The sequence below is a fragment of the Excalfactoria chinensis genome, chromosome 5 (assembly GCF_039878825.1).
Source record: "Excalfactoria chinensis isolate bCotChi1 chromosome 5, bCotChi1.hap2, whole genome shotgun sequence".
NCBI classification, from domain to species: domain Eukaryota; kingdom Metazoa; phylum Chordata; class Aves; order Galliformes; family Phasianidae; genus Excalfactoria; species Excalfactoria chinensis.
In genome coordinates, this window is record NC_092829.1 from 53690674 (window position 1) to 53710581 (window position 19908).

Genomic DNA, 19908 nt, shown 5'->3' on the forward strand with positions numbered 1-19908 from the left:
GAAATGCTTCTGCTTGCTAGGAAAGCTCAGTTGTAGAAGCAGTGGGGGAGTGGAGGCAGGGAGTGTTTTCTCCAACAATAACAGCTCCATCAAATGCAGTATCACCCCAGTAATGATTCCCATGCATAAGTCATGCAACTTTGTCCCAGAAAGGACACAAAGAAAAGCAGCACTGCAGTCTCTAAGATGCTTTCTTTCTCTGTGAAATTTGCTATGGGTGGTTGGATTCATCCATCCGCTTGCATACATCTTTGACTGATGCATCATGCTGGATGCTATAGGCACACACTAATTAGTAGAACAAATAGAAAACCCCGAGGATGCCCATGCTTAATGATACTGCCCATATTCTAAAACATCCCTACAGCAAATTACGCATTTCATGGCTATAGGCAGTGCAATTTATCTGTATCAGTTGCTAAGTGGAAGCATTCACTTTTAACCAGACACACTGCATTGTACCTTCTCAACCCGAGCTTTTAAACATAAGTAAAAGAAGCTGGAAGAAACAGGCCTATTCCAGGAGGAGAAAAAGTGATACAAGATGCATTGAAAGAGTTAATAGATGCAGCTGAATTAGTTAACTTGTAGCTTGATACTGTGTAAAAGCAAAAAAGGCTGTGAAGAGGATTTGAAGTCCTCTTAGGAGCTTTGAGTTAGAACCAGAACTGTGGCTCAGAACAACGGTGGGTTGTGCAGAAGTGCGTGCAGTTCCTGCTGTAAATGCTTCACTCAGGTAATTGCTTTTCAATCAATCTTAGCAAAAGAAATGAGAAGTCAAGTATGGAGAATGAAGCAAATTTGCAGGTGTCTTGTGCCAGTGTGGTTACAGCTGTCATTTTCAGTTGCATATTGGTTTGTTTTTCTTCACTGACAAATCTGATTGAGGAACCTGGAAAAAGTGAACCTTGTTCTCATGAAATGAATGAGCTGAGCCTAGCAGTCAAATGATACCCAGGAGTCCATGACGTTATTGAGCTGTAGTCACTCATTTAATTATCTAAATGACCGTGGGTCTTTGGATGGATGCAACCAACCACTGTGTGTAACCAGGGGAGGGGAGCAATGAAGGGGAAGGGTGGACATTACCGCAGTTCTCCATTTGTTAAAGAGCTGGATGAGGCTAGTTCTTAACCTGAAGTGTGTTGAATGTGTATTTTGAGGTTGTGCTAGTTCACATACTTGATAAATATGTAAAGAATACTGTAGTACAGACAGACTTGCAGTACTGAAGTGCTAAGACAGAAGTCTTTCAGAAAGTGAAATGTTCAGCATCCTTACAGAGAAGCCCAATGGAGGAGCACCTTTAGCTAGCAAGCAGCACTAGTTTGCTGCTGAACAACTTGGAAAGGTCAGTGTGGAACCCCAAGTGGTTACAACCAGGGTTTCAGCACAGACGCAGCTCCGAGCTGCTCTACTATTTGCTGCACTTCCTTGGGAGCTGCATTTCAGTGCTGTCGGACCCCGCATCCCCTCGGCAGAGAGCAAGGGCTGAGGCTGGGTGGGTTTGTGCCCTTCGGGCATCTCGAGACATTCGGGTGCCGCAGAGCCTCTGCCCCGTGCAGCGCTGCCCCGGGGGTTGGGCTCACTTCTGCCGTCAACTTCTCTCGTGGATGTGGCTCGGTCGCCTAGCGGTCGCTGCGGCTCTCCGCTCCCTGTAGAAGTCAGCACGCCGCTGCCGGTCGCCGCGTTCCCACGGTCGCTGCGATGAGCGGCGGTGGCGGCCGTGGGGCGATGCGCTCCGCCCCGCTCCGTCCCATCTTGCGCTCGGCTCCCGCAGTCCCGGACGGCCGTGCGGAGGCAGCGCTTCGTCGGGACCTGGGCGAGAGTCGGCTCCGTGCTCCCGCCCTCCTCCTTCCCTCCCTCTCTCCCTCCCTCCGTCCCCGCCTGCCTCCTCCCGCGCTGTCCCCCTCCCCGCCTCTCCCCTCCCCTCTCCGCGCCGCAGCCTCCCCCGGGCCGCCCGGCGCTGCCCGAGCTGTGCGGGCGCCGAGGATGGCAGCGCGGCTGCGGCCCCTGGCCCTGCGGCTGCTGGCGCTGACCTTCCCATTGGTGGCGAGGGGCTTCTCCGACGAGACCCTGGAGAAAGCCGCTAAATCCGAGGGCTACTGCAGCCGGATCCTGAGAGCCCAGGGCACCAGGAGGGAAGGGTACAATGAATTTAGCCTGAGGGTGGAGGGCGATCCGGAATTCTACAAGCCTGGAAACAGTTACCGCGGTAAGTTGGCCGTCCCCTCCTTCTGATAGCAGCGGGAACGGGCTGGGCTGGACAAGTGTCCGCGAAACTACGGCGAGTCCCTGCCTGTCAGCTCCCCATCCCTCCCGGCGTGCGACTGCGTGGGCTCAGGCAGGGTAACGTGCTCCCACGCGTTACTTTATTGGGGATGCTTTGATGACAAGTGAGAGCGAGTTGTGTTTCACAGCATCGCTTTCTCTCCCAAGCACCAACTCGATATCAGGAAGAATTTCCTTTCTTTTATGAATTCTCTCTGCCGGCTCTGCTCTAGTGCAGTGTTACAAGTTGATGGGATACAAAACAAGCTCTTCCCCCTCTCGCCTGCTTCTGTTGCATTTCTTTCTACCCCTGCAAATGCAGTGTAGCAAGGGGAAGCTTCACCATCCAGCAGAAAGGAGAGGGAACTTGGAGCTGGTTGTTCTTGCCCTGAAATGTGAATATAATGAGTTAGCATATGGGCAAACAGTGATGCAGCGTGCTGCCAGCTTCCCACATTTTCCACTTCTGTTTATCCCCCCCGCCCCCCACACCATTTTTATTTTCCTGGAGAAATGAACAGATGGCTCAAACAGGAAAGAGGCAGGGGAGACTCTGCTGATGACCACTCTAAAAAAGAGATGGAGACACTCATTTTCTGCTGAGCATTTCACGTACGGTGCTTGAAATTAACTTCCAAAGCACACTTCAGCATATTCTTCTAATTAGTAGAATAAAGGCAGGTTTTAGCCACTTTTCCTGTCTCTGCATATAACCCCTTTGGAAACAAACCTTCTTGGAATACTCTTTTAACTGCATGTTTTAAAGTACTCTAGGAGGAGATCGGAGCTTTTTATGTACCATAGTCTGTCTCTTTTATGGGCAAAATGAATGGTTTCATGGGGAAATTATCACTTTGGAAACTGGGTCTTGAGAGTTTCTTCTAAGCATTTCTCCTGACCTTCCTTAGAGTCACTGTTAAGAGCAGTGTTTTCCCATTGCACGGACATGGGAGTCTAGTACAGATAGGGAGAGAAAAGCGTATGCGTGGCATAAGCGTCGTGTTCTCTTAAAGAATGGAGCAAATATCTGCTGCATTGATGAGCCTGTTTGGAGTATTAGGCTGCAAATTTGTGTAATTTGCAATTCATATATATATACGCATATATATATATGTGTATATATATGTATATATTTGTTTTTCCTTAATAACTGATATATCTTAATGTGCTGCGAGAAAACATGAGTTTCCCACCACCCAGTTAACTGCTCCAGGCATTAGGGTTAGTCCCTGAGTCTGAAAGACTCCACGCTGCATGTCACCTGGATGTATCTAGCAAGCAGGATGAAATAGGTGACAAGTTCTCTGACAGTGACAGATGCGTTTGTGTTCTTGGGAAGCCTGAGAACGTACATCTGTGAAAGCATTCCTGGATATTTTCATTTGCCTGCCAAAGAGTTTTCTATTCCATGGGAATGTAGGGGTGAGGGAAGTCCCAGGTGACTTGGCAGGACTAATGGTGTGGGTGTATTAGGTCTTGATGTTAGGAGGCTGTTCAATACAGTAATCACATTAGTCCGTTGCAGTGTCCCATTCATGGATGCTCTCTGAATGGTTGGAAGAATGTAAGTAAATGTTGCTGTAATATATGTTACTCGTGGCAATAACTAAAATTGACTTACAGAAAGTTTTAAGAGCTTGTTCTGTAGTACAACTCATGCTGTACTGCTGTTTTATCCAAGGGTTAGAAAATCAAACAAAATGTGCCACTATAGCACACCTGTGATGGTTTTAGCTGTACATAACTTGATATACTACACTGTAGAAGATTCATACAACCTCAGCTGAGTTGGAGCCAGATCTGCCTGATTCCATGGCCCCTGTCTGATCTAATGCAATCTGGATCCTTGGCACATTCCCTAGTGGGCTCCCAGAATAAACCAGGATTTCTGCAGGGTGGATATAATGGAGGAATGAGCTCTGTGGATGAATCACATGCTCCACCAAACGGGTGGCACAGGGGCATCCATGGGCTGTGGGTTGACGTGGTGGTGCAGTAGGATACAGGAGACCATGGATCACTGTGTTCCATGTTGTCTTTAGGAAAGCTTCAATAGCCTTCCTGTGGTTACTCACCTTTAGATCAGCAGGGGTCTGTCTGGGCGTGCTGGAATCTTGCTCTTCATCTCAGTGGAGCACTAGGAGTAGAAAACGGTCCTGAGCTTGCAGTCATTTCTACTTATGTGTGCAGCTCCTGTGGACCCCAAAAACAGGTAGCAGCAAGCAGACATAAGGACACTTGCTGCTGTCAAAGGTGATGTGGAACAAGGCAGCAGTAGGCTGAGGAGACATCCTTCTCCCTCATTTGCAAGATGAGAGTGATGGACCTTGTGGCTTCTGCTCCCAAGGATGGTGACCTGACAAGTTCCTAGAATCATGTTTGGGGCATAGCCTACAAGTGATCTTTCCCTGTACCCCTAAGGAACGTTGTGGGTCTTATTCTTTCTATATATTCCTTCTGCCCAATGTGCTATCTGTCTTTTCTTCAACCAGCCCCGTGTATATGTCTGAGTGCTTTTCAGGTGTCTCAAGTTGCAGATAGAAGTAAATATTAGAAGCGTACCTGCATTGGCTGGTATCTGTTCATCTGGCTTATGCAGCGCACTGCAGAGCAGGTGTGGGGGTTGGTGTGCTGCCCCAAACCCAGGGGCTCTGAGCAACCCTCTGCTGGCTGGGGGCATGGGGGAAGAGCATCGAGTGTGTGTGCACGGTGTGAGGGAACTGGGGATCTGCCGGGGGCTGGGAGTAGGCGGGGACAGAGATGGAGACAGACAAAAGGATCTGGTCCCTTTAAAGTGCAGTCCTTAACTCTGAGGTTTAAGGGATCGTTACGGGAAGTTCTCATTGTTCGGTGAGCGCTAATGAACGTAAGCGCTGTGGGAGGGATTCTCAGCTGCTCTTTCAAATGGCACAAACGGAGTTCAGCCCGAGGAGGAATTTCAGCTCTTGTGCAACGCGGTGCCGCTATCTCTTGTGAAAACCGGCTGCGGTCCGGCAGCTCCGAGTGCAAAACAAGCTGCTGTTTGCCTGCTAGCACGAGCGCTCCACAGCCAGTAAGGGCAGGTATCCCTGCACCGCTGGGCTTGGGCAACCAGCAGAACTGCTTTAAGCCAGACTGGATGCCAGTGTTGGCCCAACCCAGCTCAGGGATACCTGAAGACCCTGGAAGCCCCTCTGCTCCACGGTCCCCATTCCTGTGCCCCCATTCCCGGAGCATGGGGTCTTACTGCATAGCTGGGTGCATGCCCTGCTTCAGCTGGGTGTGCAGGGGGAAGGGCTGTACCATTTGTGTCGGTCGAAGCACAGATTTATTCTGGGTTAAAGCAACTGTGTAACCGCAGCATGAGTACTGCTAACCCCAGGCATTCAAACAGTATGAGTCAGGCTTTGGAATTCTTGTCCTCTTTTTTTTTTTTTTTTTTTTTTTTTTTTTTTTTTTTTTTTTTTTTTGTTGCTGATAGCTTTTATAGTGTTTTTGTGTCCACTGTTTTATAGGTACATGTTTTCTTCAGGATTTTGGGAACTGTTTGGTCCAAGCTGTGAAGCTGTGAGGAAGGCAGTGAAAACTGTTGAGTCAATTCACAGCTGGATCCTCTGTTTCCTTACATAAGCATTTAAGTATTTCTGGTGTAACCTTTTACTCATAGTGATTCAGACTTTCGAATTGCATGTAATATATGGAAAAAGTTGTTGCATGTAAAAGACCTTCATGGCAATTAGTTCCTAAAACCAGTGTCCAAGAGGATGCGGTGGGTTCATCCTCACTGAGTGCAGCAGTGCTCTTCTCAGTTACTGCATCTGGCCAGGATTTCCATTCAGATGGGGCTGTGAATGTTGGCAAAGCTGGGCTAATAGTGCTAATTAGTAGTGCATTAGTAGATTGAAGCAATGTTTAGAAATGTAATTGGAAACTTCAGCCCTGTTATGGTGCCACTGGTTTCCTGTACATATGATGTTTCTTTCTCCTAAGAGGCGATGATGTTTAACCTCTCAATAAGACTCCATGGAACGAACAGAAAAAGTACATAGGAAATCAAGAGAGCTGGGGGGCTTGCTGTTATATCCATCAATTTCTTATATTCGTACAGATGTTCACAAATTAAGCAGGAACTCTACATGGTCTCAACACTGCTCTTGCAATTTTTAACCTTTCGTACATCTCTCCGAGCCAGTCTTCACAGGTGGTCAGAAAAACCATATGTCTGCACAAGCAACATGGGAGGGACCTGGACCCAGATACAGCTACTTAATGCTAGAAACCTCAAAATAACCTGTTTAGTATTTATCTGCTACTGAATATCTAGATCAGAAAGGTGTCTGCGTATTCCGTATGAACTCTGAATGGCATTCGGGCTCCTCGCCCTGTTTGTGTGCAGAGTATTCTCTCCTGAATGCTCTTCAGAAAAGCAGCGCTGGCAGTTGTGGTTTGCTTGTGAAAGCTGTGGGTGGTCTTTCGTTTTCATTGTGCCAGTCAGGGTTAGAGAATGACAACTGTGTTCTGCAAGCAGCGCTGTCTGCATCGCGCTTGAAGTGCAAGTTACTTCGAAGTTTTCGTAGTCAGATTTTCTGACCATTTCCCTTTAATTCAAACAGTTTTCTCCTAAGATTGTGTCTCTGTTTCTGACTAGGATTCCTATAAAATGACCCCTCAAAATTCTACCCCAATCCCTTTTCTATATAGCATTCAGAAGAGTGTGTGTGTATATATATATATATTATATTATATATATAATGTATTATATATATTATATTATATATATAATGTATTATATATATTATATTATATATATAATGTATTATATATATATATATATGAGCCTTTAACTCAGGTAGTGTCTCCTGGGTGAAATTTAGGTGCTGGTGGAAATGGTGGACTGGAGTGTGGAGAAGGGTGTTTTGCTGAGATGCAGGATGCTTTGGGTACCCGAGCTATCAGCACAATCATTACTTTACCCAGGAGTTTAACTTGATATCCTGTTCTGCCCTGAGGGTTAAGGAAGAGGAAGGCTAGTCATAGAGCTAAGCAGCTCCGTCGGCTGGAATGCCGTGCTGAGTCTAGCTGGGCTTGGGTGGGCAGTGTGGTCAGTCTTCTTTGTAGTGAGACACTTTCCATGCTCTAATGCCTTGATCTTTGGGCTCAGAGCAGGACAAAAGCTGAAGCCAAACGTTTTAGGAGGTGTTCCTTCGCATAAAACTAAACAAAACAACAACAAAATCCTTTACAACAACACCACAAAGCAATCTCCTGTAGAGCTGAGCAGATAAGCTGTTTGTTTAGGGGAAAGAAAAGGGGCAAGATCAAAATAGCTGAGATGACACACCAGTATTCTGGTGGTGCTTTCCTGTTTATGTGGAAACTTGGACTGAACTTTTTTGTATTCTGGCTGGCTCTGCTCCATGTTGTTAGTGCTTTAGCTTTCGTTAATAGCAACTTAACTCAGGCATGTTTCATGCTGACCTGTGAAACGATAAGCACACGACGGATTTCACAATTAATAGTGTGCTTTCTCTGTTTTTTGTATGTCAGTGACGCTTTCTGCCGCCACTCCTGCCTACTTTCGAGGATTCACTTTGATTGCTCTGAAGGAAGGAAAAGAAGGTGATAAAGAGGAAGACCATGCAGGAACTTTTCAGGTGAGAGATCTTTCCCTCTAGGAGTCTGTTTCCCTTCATGCTGGGCTCCAGGGGTGGTATTACTTGCACAAGAAGATGAAGAATGTGCGGAAGTAAGCATAAATATTTGTGGATGCTGACATGAGAACCGTTTTACATGCTTTATATGCCATGTAATCACTTTAAGAGGTTGTGGCTTTGGTATTTTTACTTCATCTTTCTTTCCCTCTCTTTTTTATACAGTTGAACATGTGCATTAATTATTTGAACTAGAGCCTGAGACACCTGAATTGTTATCCAAAGTGAATAAGTAATTTGCTTTATTCATGTTTTGCTTTCTGAATTTCCATGCTTAGAAATCCCTGTCCATTCAAATGTACATTACTCAATGGAGATGTGTACTTGCTGCAGCTGTAACGACTGTTTTATCAGTCATAAATTAGGTTCTGCTGTTTTATTGATGCTTGGTAAATCTTTACTTGATGAATGCATTCAGTGGGATGGAATGTTGTTTATCATTATCAAGAAAGTCAAGAATCTGGAGCAGTGATTCACAAAATAGTATTTCAAGCTATTTCAAAATCACGTTGCATGAGAATTCTGGAAATTGAGACTACATGTCATATTTTTATGAAATCTGATAGAAATTGGGTAGGTTCGTTGTTGCCCAAGATTCTCAAATGAGATATTGGTTGCTGTTTGACTTTCCAAATTTATAAACACAGTTCGTTACACTGATTGTAGTTTAAAGGATGGGTAATCATACTGACATTCGTTTTAATCATGATATATTTTGTTTATAAATCACTTGCCGCTAAGAAGCATCTCTATTTTCTGAAAAAAAATACTCAAAAGTTTTTAGTCAGAGCTACGAAGGGGTAAAAATGACCTTCATACTGCCATCTTTTCTTAAATGGTATTGGTTTTTATTTATAGCAAATACAATGTGCAAACTCAGTGTGGATTTGTTTGTTCTTTTTTTCCTTGCCCAGTTTGCCTTGAGGTCTTTTTGTAGTTTTGATACATTTCCTAAGAAAATCTGGAATAAATAAGACTACACTTAATGTTGGAAGAACTCTGCTTTCCTTAAAATTAAGTATTTCTTAATGCTGTTTCAGAAAAATTTGTTCGATATGGATTTTTCTTTAAAAAGTAAAGTAACATTCAAGTATCATCTGATAGTAAGAAATAAAGATGGTCTGCTGCATAAGTTTTATAATGAACTTGTCACCAATGCTTTCTCTATTTCAGTTGTTAATGTCTCTACAGCATGACTAACGGGAAGAACTTGGCCTGAGTTTGTCCCTTGTGGCTAGGTGTATATCGAATTTAAAGGGAGAAACTCACTAAGCTTTGCTGGGGCAGAGTGGGAAACAATGGGAATTCTACACACAATAAATAAGATGTCAGATGGATCTCAGCAGAGAAAGGGTTGTTTAATTAGTTTTGTTGTATCAATTGCAATCTGAAGTCAGTATTCTAATTGGCAGGTAGAGCTTCAGATTTTATGCATAACTGAATTTGTATTCCAGTGGTGCAAGCAGTTCTCATTGTGCTCATCCCACATCAGCACAACTAACTGAAGCTCATTCACATCCTGCCAGTCCTGCCTGTGCTCATGCAGATTTAAGATTTTTATTCAATTATCCCATGAAAAGCTTGTGTTATTGTTAAATACTGATATCTCTTGTAAGGTAGCTACATACTAGTAACTAGAGAGGAAGAAAGGAAGCTTATTACAAAGGTTTGCACTGTTTGCGTTGCAGTATGAAGATCTTAGTGGTTCCTAAGTTAGTTTGCAGAGTAAGAAAAAACAGTGTACAATCACAGGCATGCCACTTGCAGAGCTCCAATGAAGAATATGTTATTGTGTGAATGAGCTAATGGAACAGAACTCAGAGAAAATTCTTAGGTAGTGGCAAAAGACTAGATGCTACTTGTGGACTACTGGCATAAACCCTTCTCACCACGAGGGCGATAATAATCACAACATGGAAACAACATAAAACGCATTGCATGAGGCGAAGTGCTTCTCTGACATTATCAAGTCTTTGTAATGTAGCCATGATAGAAGGAACCTGAGGTTGACAAACAACACACTTTTTTTTTTTTTTTTTTTTTTTTTTTTTTTCCCTCAGTGAGCATAAACCACCGTATTTTCAAGCCTGTCAGTACCACTTTTCAGTCATGAGATATGGGTTACGGCTGACCTCTGTGGGCAAAACCCGAGCCAGAAGCTGTGCTCAGGTGAGGGTCCCATGGGGCCTTTTGGTTTAAAGGTTGAACTGAGCAACATGTGTAATGCTTCAAAATAGAGAAGCATGTGCTTGGGCAGGAAGGTGTTGAGTAAGGACTAGTATCTCTGCAGCTTATAGAGTCATTGTACTCATGGGTTTTGGGGTCATAGTCGTGATGCAGTAGGTTTTGCTCTGCAGTCCCTTGTGAAGGATGAATGTGCTGTGACAGCCTGCTGTGAGTTTACCCAGCAGCTTTGCTCTCTTGCAACCTTCTCATGGCTCATTTACTTTTGCCTTGACTGCGAGTCAGCAGGTATGGTCAGTCTTCATTAATCATTAAGCTGCTGGGTCTTGATCCTGTAAATAGCACAGCTGTTAAAATTCTTGGTTGGGCAGGTATTTTTCTCCTGTACTGTTTTTTGTTACTTTTGTACTTGTCACAGAGTAGAGACCATTACAGAACTGCAGTTTGTACTCCGTTGTTCTAAATCGGTTTTTCACTGAGAAAATTAAGATTTTAGATCTGATGTGTTACTATTGGTTCTTTACCAATGTGACCAAACTGTTTTTCTTTGTTTCTTGCAGCACACCCTGTGTACAATTTGTGCTTAACATAAATCATGTCACTTCCCACAAACATACTTTACATTAAATATAACTGGGGGGCTAAAGATGCCAAATTCGGCTGCAGATGTACTAGAATGTAATAACACAGCACTTACTTATGCAAATGGTAATTGTACAGCTCAGGGGTGCAGTGTAGCATACTGAAAGCTTGGGATGCTATGTCCCACTGGTCTCTTTGCAAGAGCTGTTCCCAACTGTTGTTGAGCAGAGTGCTGATCCTGCTTTGTAATGATGAGCAACAGTCTTCAGACTGTTGGAAAGCAATTGGAAGGCATGTTCTACTCAAAGGCAGCAATCAAACTGATAGGCTGTAGAACAGTATCTATATAGGCTACATTAATCAACATGTATATGCAGCTAGTAGGTTTTGTTTGGCAAATAACATAGATGAATAGAAATCTAGACCTGAATCACATTTCATCCATCCTCCTTCTCAAAGGAAAAATAAATGCTCCAAGGAAATCCTTGGGGGTGTTTTCTGAATGTTTTCAAGAAGTGTTCAACAGTAACAAGAGATTCATAATCACCTCAAATATTGAAACCCTTTGATATATTTTGAGAAATTCAAGAAAAACTATATAAAACTTTTTCCTGATGTCTAAACTGGGTCTTCTATAATAGTGGTCAGTTTGTTTTCTTATTAGACAGTCCTCCAGAATTAAGAACTTTCTTGCTATTTCTTAAGACAGTTACTTTGAAGTTTTTCTTCATCTCTCCCCAATTCTTTACGCTTTCCACTTGTATTTTATTAAAACTGACATATTTTTCCTTGTTGAGCATCTTTATTCAGTTTTGCCTTTTAGGTTGTCAAGATACAAGTTTAGCCTTATTTGCATTGCCCAGAACTGTACAGTTAGTCACTTTGAGCCCCTAGTACACAACCGTATAGAATTCAGGCATGACAGTCCTTTGAGAATATCATAATTGTGTTCTCTTTGTGATGATTTTTCTACATGTACACAACTTACCTGTATTGTGTGGGAGCATTTTGCTATTGTCCAGGAGGTCTGTAATGAATTTCAAAGCCCTTTCTTGCACATACTGCTACCTACATGGTTGTTTGTCATTTATGCCTATCTATTTCAGTCCTTCACAGTGTGGATCTTTGTATTTGTCTTTCCCAGTTTCACCTTGACTGCATTTTTAATTTATCAAGGAAATTCTCAACTGCAGTGCTGTCCTCCAGTGTGCTCAGCATTCTTCCAAAAGTTGTTGCTGTTTATGAGGTTTATAAATACTTGTTCAATAGCGAAGCAGTCAGTTGTGTGTGAATGTGATGTGCTTTTCTCATGTGTGCGGATAAACTGAGTCATATGGACTCAAACTAGACATTTCTCTGTCTTGTTTTGGTCAAATCAGCCTTTAGATTCTTATACTGTGTGTGCTGTTTTTGTGATATTTTACTACTGAATGTTTCATCAGAGTAGGGTGCCTGAAGCTGTCCTTTACTCTGCTAAGAAAACAAGTGGGTTTCACTTTATTTGCTTTAGAGTGGGTCAGGAAGTTCTTAGTTTAGGTCACCTAAGTTTACCATCCAGTAGTGGAAAAACCAATGTAAGAACAGGAGCAAGGTCAAGGTTTTGCTTAAAAAAAATGAATTGATGTTTATAATAATTAGGTGTGTCTGCTAAAGCAGAAAACTTGTAAGGAAGAAACTTGGAGTAGTAGTAGATAAGTAAGGACAAAAGCCCACTAGGAGCCTAAGTCATCCTTCTCTTTGGTTATTCTGGAACTGCCCTAAACATTGCCTTTGTTTGCTGATTGGAGACCATTTCTTTTGATGCTGTTTTGCTGACTGATGGGTTTACTGAAGCTTTCAGCTTAGAAGGTATTTTTATGAAGCTCTTAGAAAAGCAAGCCTTATCAGGCAACAAGTGAATGGCTTATTCTGCAATGGATGGGACAATGCAGTTTTGATCGGGACTTGCCTAGTGTTTTGCTCCTGTTTGCATCTGTACCTCCCCTTTCCCAGCATCTTCTTGCTGGACCAGAGTCAGTCGTCATGCTGCCTATGGGCATATAGAAATAATAAATGGTTACTCTGATTTGATGTGAAATAATCATCCAGTGGTTTGCCAATTGTGATATTGATTTCCAGTTCATAGTGAAACTGTGTAGTTTAAGTTTCTCGGTCAAGCTTCCTCACAGCACTCAGTGAGAACATAATGTTCCCCTCTAGTTAAAACTATAATCTCTTTGATATTTTTGTGGAGGAGGGTTGAGAATTTACAGGTAGGAAATATAGTCCTCAAGTGACAGATGAAGTGAAAGGAGGTAAGAAAAGGATGGACACTATTTGTTTCCCTGCAGCTTTAAACCTAGTAATTACATCTCCACAGCATGTGAACCTAGCTTACATTTATCAGAGAGGAATGCAGAGCTGTGCGTGCTGGCTTTCCAAAGAGAGACAGATGCTGTACCACCCTGCTCCCCAAAAGGTGTGTGTGCGTGCAGTTGCATCCAAACCCCTACATGAAAATTCTCTTTCTGAAGTCTTGATCAGTAGTTCTGTCATCAGTAGATGATAAATCAGTGTGAAACGGCTGTTTACAGTCAATTCATGATCTGATGCTATTACAGAAGTGTTAAAGATGAGAGAATTGGGGTATGCCACGTATATGATTTGGAGACTGAGAAGGAGGGATGAATTTTGAATCTGTAAAATTAAATGTCATATTTAAGCCTCTTGGTCTTTTGTATTTGCCAGAGTATTCCTGGATTTCTGCTAAATCCAGACTTGCCTTGGAATTATTATACAAGAATCATTGTGCACGTTATTCTAGGCAAATTCAATGGTAAAATAGGCTTTGATTGCCATTGTGTGTAGGATGAAATTGATTATCCTTGGTGGAAAACTTTCACGTGTTTTCTAGAGCTCCCTGACTTCCACGTTGTGATACTCAGTGATTAAAATTGAGCTTAAAAAATAAAATACATCTGCCAGAAGCACTGAGAAAATGCGAACAAACACTTGGAATAAGATTACATACCAAAATCTCCAGTACACCGGAAGAAGTAGACATGAAACACTTATTGGCAAGGTTTTGGTTAAAAGCTCTATTGCTTCAGACAGTAAAAGATTATTGTATGAAACAAGAGTGATGAGCTCTGGGAACTTTTGGAAGGGGAACAGCTCTGTGGTAGTTATTATTTGCTGCTTATGACACTATAGAAAAAGCAAATTAGGTTCTAAGCACATTTTGGGTTTGCTTTTTATTTTTTTGACTCTTCATTTACTTTTATTTTGTTTCTTCTGGTTTGAGCTTGTGTTTAAATGAGATCTTTTCATGTTCAATCAGCCATTTTTTTGCTTGTACTATATACCAGCTTGTTATACCGCAGGAGTTTCTTCAAATCATTGTATGCGTAGTTGCCGTGTCTTTTAGAACTGATTACTGAAGCCATACAAAGGCACAGCTAAAGCCAGAAAACGTAAGAAGGCTGTAAATATTATGTCTGACTACAGTGGATGCTTGAAGTACTAGCTAACATTTATTAAGAGGAAAAAAAATGAACTTTTTTGTTGACAACTTGCTTATGTCAACTCTGAATGTTTTCCTGTAGCTTGCTGGTTTATTGCTGAATAGAAAAAGAGACTTTCTGCTGAAAGCTTGCTGGGATTTATATGAACTCTTCCACCTTGGGTTCTGAGAGAATAAGAGTCAACAGGTACAAGCTGAAACAAGGCAGGGTAGGACTTGATATCAAGAAAAACCTTTTCTCAGTGATGATAGGCAGGCAGTATCACAGATGGCTTATAGATGGTGTGATCTCCAACCCTGGAGGTTTTCAAGACTTGCCTGGATGCAGGTACTCTTATTTGTAGCAATGCATTGCAATATCTGGAGATATGAACAGATGACAACAGTAACAGCACTACCCAGGTGCCAGCACATACAGAACAGTTGTGTGCAGTCTGTAGTGAGAGGTATATGTTCTTCCATGCAGGCATATGAAATCAATCTGAGTTAAGGGTATTATCAATGAATTCATATATAAAAGTATGCCTAAATATTGTGAAGTATTCCTGTCTTGATTATGAAAACCAGAAGACCTCTTCCCAGTCCTGCCAGCCTTTGGAAGGGCTTGCTCATGCTGATGGAAGGCAGTGTCTGATTTCCCCTCAGGCAGCCTCATTTTAACTATACTGGACTGTTTTTCACAAGGGATATTTTGCTGAATCTCCACCAATTTTAAATCCTTAAATTATTACTTCTGATTTATTTGCCTTTTTTTTTTCTTCTTTTTTTTTTGCTTTCCCCCCCTTTTCTTGCCCTCTTCCTGTCCCTTTGGCCATGGATAATCTAGCTTCTAGACATGTCATTCTTTCCTTGTTTAATTTAATCTTATTCTTTTTTCATCTTTTTTTGTTTCATTTTTCCTTTTTTGCTTGGTGAGGTAATGCTCTTCCTTGAAAGCGGCTTCAAATGGTGATTGTCACAGTAAGAGCTTATATTTTTTCTAGCAAAGGGCTGTGCCTAAATCAATATTCCATTTGTTGATGTTTCGAGTTGTGCTTTCAAGAAAAACACACACCAAAAACCCACCCCTACCTTCTCCCCAGGAAACAAAACAGCCCTATATTAAAATCAGGAAACGTGTGCATCTTGAGATACATCAGCTAAAACTCCAGACTCTTTTTCAGATCCAAGGCTTATCAGAATTATGTTGTCTCAGGTCTAACTTCTGCCCTGTCTTGCAGTCTGCCACTTGTACACAGTCTACTTCTGCAGTGCCAGACTGCATCACAGTAATGTATCAGAGTTCCATGCCTAAAACTCTTGTAAAAAGAATAACTAGATTATTCTGTCCCTTCGATTAGCTCCAAACCTTCTGGTTCCCAAAGGTTCCCTGAATGGATTCATCAGACGATTGAGGTCCAGCTCTGGGAGTGCAGATCTCTTTTGTCAGTCAGTGGAAATTTAATATCCACTAAGCACTGCTGAAGAGAATGTAGCCATCACAGTGACTTTAAAGGAATGTGTGTTAAGTATCACTTTCTACCTAGTAGATCATTATTACAGTGTCGGTCTTTCTTTAGATAGCAACCGTGTGCACCAGAAGCACTTAACTCTATGGCAAAAGCTTTATGTGGGATAAATATCATGGTTTATAGCTTTACCTGTACCTAGGCTTTGGCTTAGTTGAAACTTGAGCATCTCTTTCTTCACTCCTAATGTTACCATCAGGTATTCCTTCCTGTATTTCCCTTTTGGTCTCATTATTATTATAGCTTAATATTATTAGAGCTTAAGGTAGGGCTCTCACCAATTACTTCAGGTTCTTTGTGGTTCTGAGCTATATCACCACTGTTACCTCCTCAGCTTTTATCCTTCTTTAAATGCACTATAAATTACCTCTGATCTATTTACCATTCTCCAGCGTCAGAAGACCTTCAGTGTGACAGTTTCAATGAGCATGACCTTAGAGCAAATGTCTGTTTATGGCACTTACACGTGACATCAAGTTACAGGTATTCCTGTCACGGAGTTATCTAGATCAACTTATGTCCGTGACGGGGGGCAGTAGGTCCATGGACCCCCTGACCCCAAAAAATGGGAAGGGGAAGGGGGGAGGGAGATGGGAGCTGGGCTCAAGGAAACAAACAGCGGCAGCAACTATCTAAGGAGGAAAATTTATTTTACTAAATATGATACCGGAATGCAAGATAACACAATATAATACAGTCTAATTGAAAGTGAGGCTAATAAATCAAGTGAAATAAGAGAGGGTTTTCTAAAGACCAAGAAGCCTACTTTGAAATTGAAGGCGCACGGCTTGGAAGCACACCCACACCTGCTGCCAGGCAGTGAGAGAGAGAGACAGCATCACTTCCGTGATGTATTTCCCTCTCTTGACTGTGAGGTCCTCTGGGATGTGTAGAAGGGGTGGAGGTGGAAATGATGGTAGAGTCTGAGGCTCAACTTCAGTGTTTCTCCAGGCTATAAGAACTTTTCCACTACTTAAAGAAAATCCTACCTTCAGACTTGTGTATTTTTGAGGAAGGAACACATAACACCAGTAGAAAGTCAACCAGTTAAATTGAAATGGTGGACATTGTTTGTTTGGAACTTTTTTTCCCCTTAATGTTTTTGAGTGTCATCAGAGAGGTGAAGCAATGACATTTTTAAGTTTAGGAATTTGTCTGCCTATGGTTCATGAGTGGTGGCTAGAGAGAAAATCCTTCAGCTACTCTTCAGACAATATTGGACATCTTCAGTTCTCCAGTCTTCAAAGTTGTGAGGAAAGTCAGTTCTCATCACACCCGTTTGCTGAATTCATTGCTGCCAGACTGAATTTATTTTGCTGTGCCATTTGTCTTGAGAATTGCTTTGTGAATTCAGAAGGTAATTTTATGTTACCAAAGTGACAATATATTTAGCTTTCATTGTTCCAGCCTGCATGTGTGCCCTTCTCAGACCTAGAAGCAATCTACCCTGACAGTTAGTCTTCCTCATTTGCAACTGTTCCCTTTCTGGTGTTGGTAGTAGTCTCTCACTGTTTGCAGAGGGATACTATTTCAACTTCCATTGCTGTCCTGAACAGTTGTAATTGATTATTTTCTCTATCTGTGATAGCTCTTTCTCATGACCTAACAACCCAGGATCATTAGTCATCTGATCACAGTGTATTTACTTTACATCAGTGGTGTAGACTGTGTCCCTGAATGCCTCTTCATGTACCACAGGATATAAGATCCAGGAGGTGATGGACAACGTTGGTATTTTGTCTTACAGCCACAGTGATACAAAATCTGTTAAGGGAACTGACAATATATTTTGATTCATTCACCATGTCTGTTTTTCAGTGCTTTGTCCTAATATACTTTCATAGATGTGTTTTGTTGTTTCACTTAGTGCAGTCATGAGCACATATTTACACAGATATCCTTGGAATGATAGGCAAGGAATTGTAGATTCTTTTCTAAATCTTACCTTTTCATTTTAAACGCATTGAACATTTTGCTTCAGTGCTAGTATTTACTTAAGAGACTCTGCAGACATTTCTGATTAGGATTCTTCTTTTTCTTTGGCTTTGTTTCTTTAAAAGCTTTAAGGCTGGAATGCATCGTTATGATGTCGCCTTTCCTTGCATGTGTTTAGACTGTTTGGAAACTGAGACCAAAAAGCCATATAACACCACTTTTCCTCCCAGATTCACTGTTGCAGAACTCTAGGAGCTCCTCATCCAGTCTTTTGCCAGCACAGTGCTGGATTGCTTCAGAGTGAAGTGACCTTTTTTCTCTCTGGTCTGTGAAGACTGGGATGTTAAAGATGTCAGCGATCAAAAGTACTTATATGGGAGAACACCTTTGGACAAATGGACTGAGTTCTCACATTAGGATTTCTCCCGGTCTGTCACTCCTCATCCTGATTCTCTCCGAGTGTTTTATGTCCCCTCAAACTTTGCTGATGATCACCTGAAAGGTATTTCTTTCCATTAACGCCAGGTCCTGCCAGAGAGGTTCTCAGTACTTGTCCTCTAACTGACTGGTTACTGAAGGGCTTCCAGAGGTATTGTCCCAGTGAGGCTTACTCTCAGTTGTCTGCTTTCTGGCACCCTTTCTGTTCACACTGCTCCCAGCCTGCCCCCTGCATCTCATTCTGTGGGGAATATGTGACTGCTGTCATCTCTGCTGTGAGAAGAGCCATGCTTTTATTGCTGATTTCTCATCTGCTGAGTTGTTCTCTGACAGAATTGCTCCTGTTTCTATGCAAGAGTGTCATTTTGATCAGCAGATGAAGCCAAGAGATGTAGCTTTCAGTCTGGGCACGAGACAGTGATCTCTGACTCTCTCATTCCTTGGCTTGCTCCTTTAGTTCTGAGCTATTTCTTAACATAAGGGAAAGCTCTTGCCTTCTACCAGGAGATGGGCACAGGCACTTATAGATATGGTCTCAGTGCTGAGTTAGGCAGATTCTCAAGGTGTTCAAGTATTTCCATCCTAGCTGATTTTGGGATTGACTTGCAGGAGCTTGACTTAGTATGCAACCACTACAAAGTGAGGGTTACAGCTAAAAATGATGCCTAACCTGATGCTGTAGTTATGCAGTTCTGCTTTCTCAAATAATTTTTGACTATTCTGAGTAATTGTGCTTGTGGAGAGGCAACTGTCCTCCTCTACTCAGCTCTTGTGAGGCCCCATCTGCAGTACTGCATCCAGGCCTGGGGTCCCCAGTACAGGAATGACATGGAGCTCTTGGAGTGGGTCCATTGGAGGGCCACTAGGATGGTCAGAGGGCTGGAGCACCTTTTCTATGAGGAAAGGTTGAGGGAACTGGGCTTGTTTAGCTTGGAGAAGAGAAGGTTCTGGGGAAACCTCATTGCAGTCTTCCAATAGTTGAAGGGAGCATATAAACAGGAGGGGGAATGCCTATTGATGAGGGTGGTTAGTGTTAGGACAAGGGGGAATGGTTTTAAACTAAGACAGGGGATGTTTAGGTTAGAGATTAGGAGAAAGTTTTTCACACAGAGGGTGGTGATGCACTGGCACAGGTTGCCCAAGGAGGTTGTGGATGCTTCATCCCTGGAGGCATTCAAGGCTGGATGTGGCTATGGGCAACCTGTTCTGGTGGTTGGCGACCCTGCACATGGCAGGGGTTGAAACTGGATGATCTTTGTGGTCCTCTTCAACCCAGGCCATTCTATGATTCCAATTTGTATAGAGAATTGAGTACCTGTGTGAACAGAATGTTTCAAGAAGCCGGTATTACTGGCAACCTGGTGGACTTTCTATCCAGGAATTTATTTATTTTGCCAAATATTTGCTGGACAACACTTTGTATTTTTCCATGTAGCTACTTTTTATTGTTAAACCAAGTCTATTAAAAGTTAATTTTCATATGAAAATAAAGCAAGAATAGCAAAGAAACTTCTGATCCAGTTTCACAAAAGCCAGTGTTTAGTTTTCGAGAGTGCTTTGCATAGTGCTTGGTAATTAGAAAGGGAAATTCCCTGCTGGTATAGAGCTACCATTTTGTCCCTCGTTCCCTGCATTGTCACTGTGGGTTAGGTTATTATGCAATCTCTGGCAAGCTCATCTTAGCAGACTGCTTACTAATTTGTAGGCTGTAGGTGTAAATGGAAAAGCCTTCATTCTGCTTCTGTTTACTTCACTGATTGAACTGGGCTCCAATTATTCTCATCTGTGTGAATTGAGG

General features: G+C 42.4%; 1 protein-coding gene across 1 annotated transcript in view; it reads left to right on the forward strand.

Moving 5' to 3' along the window:
* The first annotated feature begins 1692 nt into the window (after window positions 1-1692).
* SPON1 (spondin 1) overlaps window positions 1693-19908 on the forward strand; it is a 168430-nt gene continuing 150214 nt past the window's right edge. Inside the window, exons 1-2 of the mRNA XM_072337217.1 lie at window positions 1693-2215; window positions 7798-7904. Of these exons, the coding sequence (XP_072193318.1) occupies window positions 1708-2215; window positions 7798-7904 (615 nt within the window). The 5' untranslated portion in view covers window positions 1693-1707. The remainder of the gene's footprint in view (window positions 2216-7797; window positions 7905-19908) is intronic.